This window comes from Amphimedon queenslandica, unplaced genomic scaffold, assembly GCF_000090795.2.
Source record: "Amphimedon queenslandica unplaced genomic scaffold, v1.1 AMPQUscaffold_12085, whole genome shotgun sequence".
Taxonomy (NCBI): Eukaryota; Metazoa; Porifera; class Demospongiae; order Haplosclerida; family Niphatidae; genus Amphimedon; species Amphimedon queenslandica.
In genome coordinates, this window is record NW_003547676.1 from 5,104 (window position 1) to 10,829 (window position 5,726).

At 35.7% G+C, this 5,726-nt stretch overlaps 1 protein-coding gene and 1 long non-coding RNA gene across 2 annotated transcripts in view; both read left to right on the top strand.

Annotated features, from left to right (window-relative positions):
• LOC105314986 (solute carrier family 17 member 9-like) overlaps positions 1–963 on the top strand; it is a gene marked incomplete at its 5' end in the record, with an annotated part of 5,995 nt that extends 5,032 nt beyond the window's left edge. The window contains one exon of the mRNA XM_020004625.1: positions 596–963. Within this exon, the coding sequence (XP_019860184.1) occupies positions 596–750 (155 nt within the window). The remainder of the gene's footprint in view (positions 1–595) is intronic.
• Positions 964–1,166: 203 nt separating this feature from the next.
• Positions 1,167–3,579, top strand: LOC109588456 (uncharacterized). Its single transcript, XR_002188169.1, has 2 exons — positions 1,167–1,633; positions 3,550–3,579. It is a non-coding gene; the product is annotated as an uncharacterized LOC109588456 (long non-coding RNA).
• Positions 3,580–5,726: the final 2,147 nt, after the last annotated feature.

A 5,726-nucleotide genomic window follows, 5' to 3' on the forward strand; every position in this document is an offset into this window, starting at 1 on the left:
ACTTTGACCTCCAGCCCCCAATTAAGGGACTTCCAAGCATCCAATAATTATTAATAATAATGAGTAGTATACTATACACTATAATGTATATGTATATGTATAATGTATTTGTGCTGCTAGTGCCATCAGTGGTTTAATAATTGAATTGGTCATGTGTATCCTGTGTTGGTGTGTGTGTGTGTGTTTAATTAACATGGAACTTGTGTGTGATCTACTGCTCATAATTGTGCTTAAATGGTTGTAGCTATGTCAAATTAGGATTATACTGTGTATGTAATCGACTTGATATTTGATTGGGCCCCCCATTGGTCACTCCTTTGGTCAATAAGAATTTTAATTTTATGTAATTTGTTACAAAATGTATTACAAGCTTTGATGGAAAAAGCTGTGATTTGGCACAAAATTTATACTAAATTGGCAGATGATGGTGTGATTACTTTTTAACATCATCATTTCCTCGTCTTCTGTCTTAACTCTTCCTCCATCTCTCTTTCACTCACTCTCTCTCTCTCTCTCTCTCTCTCTCTCTCTCTCTCTCCCTCTCTCTCTCTCTCCCTCTCTCTCTCCCCCTCCCCCCCTCTCTCTCTCTCCTCAGGTGTATTTGGTGTGTCATTAGTTGGTCATTTATTACACTCATACAACAACTGGTCTTATGTCTTCTTAATGATATCTGCTGTCTCATTCTCTGGATGTATCATCTATTCGTTATTTGCCAGTGGGAAAAGACTACCTCACATTGACCACAGCTAGTATAATGTTAGTATTATTAATTTATTATTATTATATTTTATAATATTTTTGATGATGACAATAATCTCGGACTATAATACATTCACGCATTATTTATTATATTAAATAAGAATTATTTTTTCATTCTTCTTATAGTAATAATTTGCATATACATTTTCATTATTTTCTCCGCCATATTATTGCTTTAGTTTCCTAAGCTTGGTCCTTTTTACAGATCTGAGTGAACGATTTTAGCAAAAAAGCACAGCATTCGTAAATAGACTACTCAATTTTCTTTCAGTGGTAAAGGAGAACATTTGCCCCCCTGCCCTGGTGTTCATTTGCCCCCTTGAACTTCAAGTAGTGTTATTGAAATTTAGTCGTATGCCCCCTCCAAATACTGGTATGATATTTGTTTGCTCCCCCTCCTCGTAGTCAAAATTCTAAAAATAAAAATAATAAAATCGTTTGTGTCCTTTTGGTAGTTTAGAATGTTGTGAGAAGAGTTCACAGTCTAAGAGTTATTAATGACATTCATTAAAAACTTATGAATCCTCAAGAGGAATACCTCTTCCTCTATAATTTGAATGTGGCGGTAAACAAGCAGTGAGGAGTGGCCGACAACAAGGGACGTCCTTCCATTGTAGTAGTACAGGAGTATAAAAAGTCATATAAAACAAGAGTAGAACATTAAAAAGCTTTATAAAAGAGTTCAGAGACGAGCAGTTCTTGTTGAAAGTTGCTATTATAAATTCGCTGTATTATTTTTAAAGGAGAGAAGACGTAATGGGCTGCGTTGGTTCTACCGTTGATAAGGAAGCTCAGGAAAGAACGACGGCCATTGATAGGACACTAGCCTACGATGGAGCGAAGAGAAAGAGCGAGATAAAGCTCCTATTACTAGGTAAGACACGAAGAGAGACTCCTCTGTGTAATATGTTCTTTAGATTAAAATTAAAACCTTGCCAAAGTGTAATTTTCTGTATTGTTCTGTGTCCATGTGTTAGGCCATTGTGTTATTATTATTGTTGTTTAATGGATTGTGGCTATGAGGCATTATAAAAACATGTTCCTAGAAGCAGTGTCTGTGGTTGAATTTACAAATAATCTTTGATAAGAGAAAGAAGAGAGAGAGAGAGAGAGCAATAAAGAACAGAGAAGCAGGGGGTATTGCACAGTAGGACACTCTCCTCTAATTATTATCTACTCTTGATAACATGTACTTTTTTATTATGAGAGATTGGGAGAGAGAGATAGAATGATTATATTGTACATCTTAATGAAAGAGGAGGAAAAGAGAGATATAAATAGAAGAGAGAGAGAGAGGGAGAATAAATGCTTTAAAGTGTTTGTTTGTACCATTACAATCCTTCAATGACAGTGATTGTTTGTATCACATGTGTTTACACCAACTGATGATAGATAGTCCACTAAAGGAGACACAAAGGCAATTATAACTGATACCGGCGGACAGAGATATCTCAAATATCTCCGGTGTTTTGCCTGCCCCATGCATTACTATGGTAACAATAATTCAAAGAATAAAAGACTATATATGTAGAAAAGATGAGAGAGAGAGAGATACACATGAATAACAGTGTGGGTGAGGTGTTTGTTCTGTTGTAGGCTTGTCCCTTCTGTGTGCATTCTTTAAAGCCTTATTCTGCTGCTATTATTGTGTTCTCTTTAAGTCAGTAATTGGTATATTTAGTATCTCCATTGTGAGTGTGTGTAGATACATGTGCATGTACATGTACCTGTATATCACAAGGCCCTTCCCAACAATTAGTGAAGCATTGACTGACCAATAAACACGTTTTGAATGGATTTCTAAGAAACTACATGTACAATATACTATTATAATAATAATAGTAATAAGATAATAGTAATAATAATGTATTACTGATACAGATGTACTGAAATGCAAGACAAATAAGATACAGTCATATATGCATGTACATGTACAGCATAGTTTTAAAAAGAAGCAGTACTGTGATATCCTTCAGATTCATTCGTGTCTTCTCATGAATTCCTCACTATTTGGGGACTATTATACACAACCACAACCTTTAATAAGAATTGCTATCCCCATTGTACTTGTAATGAAGCAGCTAGTGGATTAAACTACACATGTAAATCTCCTTCTATTCATTCATTTTATGTTTTTATTATGTATTCATTTGTACTGTGTACCAACATTTCCAATGGTTGAGCTATTTGGCAGTCAGTCCACGTTTGCTTGGAGAAAGAGAATGTGAGAGATATTGCTTAACTCAAGCTAGAATTACACAATACGACCCGCTTTGCCAAAAAGTTCCCCTTCTTCTTCTTATTCCATGCGTTGCCCTAGCAACCCCGTTGCCTTGACAACGAGTTGCCACGGAAACCCCAAGCACCGTCTGACCTTCCCTTTGATGTTGATGTGTTAGCAACTGCTGAGTTGTGTTTGGAAGATAATAAGCTGACTGGCCATTTAAATATGGTCTCCTATACTCCCCCTCTCTCTCATGATATGATAAGTGCATTAGTATAATGTTAGTTTAGGTGTGGTACATGTATATTAGGTCTTAGTTGAGGGAGATTGATAAGATCAAAGGACTTGTAATTAATTAGTGACAACCTTTGATGTTCCATTGATGTACACATAACAATGACTGAAGGGAGCTGACTGTCTAACTCCTCTTTCTTTCTCTCCCTTCCTCTCTCTTTCTCTCTTTTTAATTCTCTCTCTCTCTCTCTCTCTCTCTCTCTCTCTCTCTCTCTCTCTCTCTCTCTCTTTCTCTCTCTCTCTCTCTCTCTCTCTCTCTCCTCCCCCTGCAGGTGCTGGTGAATCTGGCAAGAGCACATTTGTGAAACAGATGAAGTAAGACACCCACCCACACACACACAATCACACACATTAATCACACTGTGTATATACCCATAAAGTATACATATACTTCATGTCTAGTGTACATAGTTCACACGGTTCATTTTAATAATTATTTTAGCATTCACTATTATTCCCATGTCTAACACTCATTCTTTTGATACTACTACTAACACTATACACACATACACAGTGTACTGTATAGACTAGCCCTTCCTATTCCTAGCTGTACTTGTTTGCCCGACTGTTAGTCTGTATGATCTCAGACTATTTCTGTCTTTTTCTCTTCCTTTCTGTGTATATATGCAATGGAAGCCATTCGATGCTCCTTACAGAGAATGTGTGTATGTGTATTTATTAAGAGGATGTGAGTTTTGGCTGATACTCCAGTAGCCATTGCACTTTTTGTTAGAGAAATGAATGATACATATGTCTCCAGACTGTTTTATAATTCTATTTTATAGTTCTATAATATATAGCTTCGCTGCCTCTATGACCATTTCTACCTTGTGGAGAGAGAAATAAAAAATTTGTAGGAGGAGAGGGAGGGAGAGTAGGAGAATTACATGTACATGTTATTAGTAAAAGGACTGTGAAATTACTTGAGGGCCCCCTCTCTCTCTCTCTCAGTTGTTTATCATTAGTACACATAGATAGTATACACATAATGAATGAATCTCATTAGAAGTGATTATATGATACCTACTTATGTATCAGTCACCACATGGAGCCTCTCCTATGAGAAAACAACCAGATAATATTATACACACAATATTAATGTCCATGTAATACAACCCAATATAAAACATACAGTCTAATATAATATTAATGTAGATGTATATGTACATGTATATATTTTTATGTTGTGGGTATAATTGCTGTAATATGTGCTAGTCTCTGCCTGTGGTTGTTTATTTATTATTATTTATATAAACTGATTCGTGTTGTCCTAGGAAATGTACATGTACTCTTAAACACGTGCCACATGTATACATGTACACATAAATACATGTACACGTACATGTGTCAACATGTTCACACAACACTCTAGGATTACTGGCACACGTCCTTTTAAATGATGTCATTCTTATGTTACACACACACACACGCTCATTAACACCTTTAGCAATGTACATGATTTGCAATGATGACGCGATGATTAGTGTTTATAAATAATAATTAATGATGTGGATCAGCCTATCTTTTATTTTCATGTTATTATAGTATTAAGCGAATAAATTATTATAAGCTGCTTCATTATCATCATTATTATTACATTATATAGATAAACCATATACATGTACATGTATTCCCTGTAGCTATCCTGAGCCCGTATAAAAGTGAATTATCATCTACTACTGTGATTACTATAGAGAGTTATAGTATTATCATAATTCTATGAAAAGACACTTATACCATTCACATAATGTCACACGTACCCTATATGCCACCCTTTTAGAACCACACACTATTAGTACATGTATATTCACATATATGCCACACATACATAGTATCTAGTATCTTTTTTTTAGTGTATCCTACACCCTTTATCCAACCACATTCACATATATGTCACACGTGATGCATATACATGTAAGTATATGTACCCAATACCCTTCACATTCACATGCATATTCCCCACACATAACACATCTATTATGTACCCTACACCCTTTATCCAATATCACATTCACATATATGTCCATATTCCCATTATATGTCATTCTGTGGTATGTTGTTACTCCAGTCTATGTACAGTATGTCTGCCTTGTTACCAGGCTCTGTATGTCATGCATTCACTTCTCTTTGTTTCTTTGTCCCTCCTGTTGACAGGATGCGTGTGAACATCGTCTTATATTCTTTTTGTTTATTTATTCATTCACAGACTCACTGGTTGCATGATGTAGACGTACACAATGTACATGATGTACTTTAATTTTTTATTGGGTCTGGTCCTCCTATTGGTGTCTCATTGTCTCTCTTTTAATTTAATATTGATTGTTTATTTATTGTCTTCACATTATTATAATCACTCCTACATAAATATATGGACACCACCCTTGTCTCCTTCTCTCTCCCTCTCCCTCCCTCGCTCTCCCTCTCCCTCCCTCTCTCTCCCTCTCTCTCT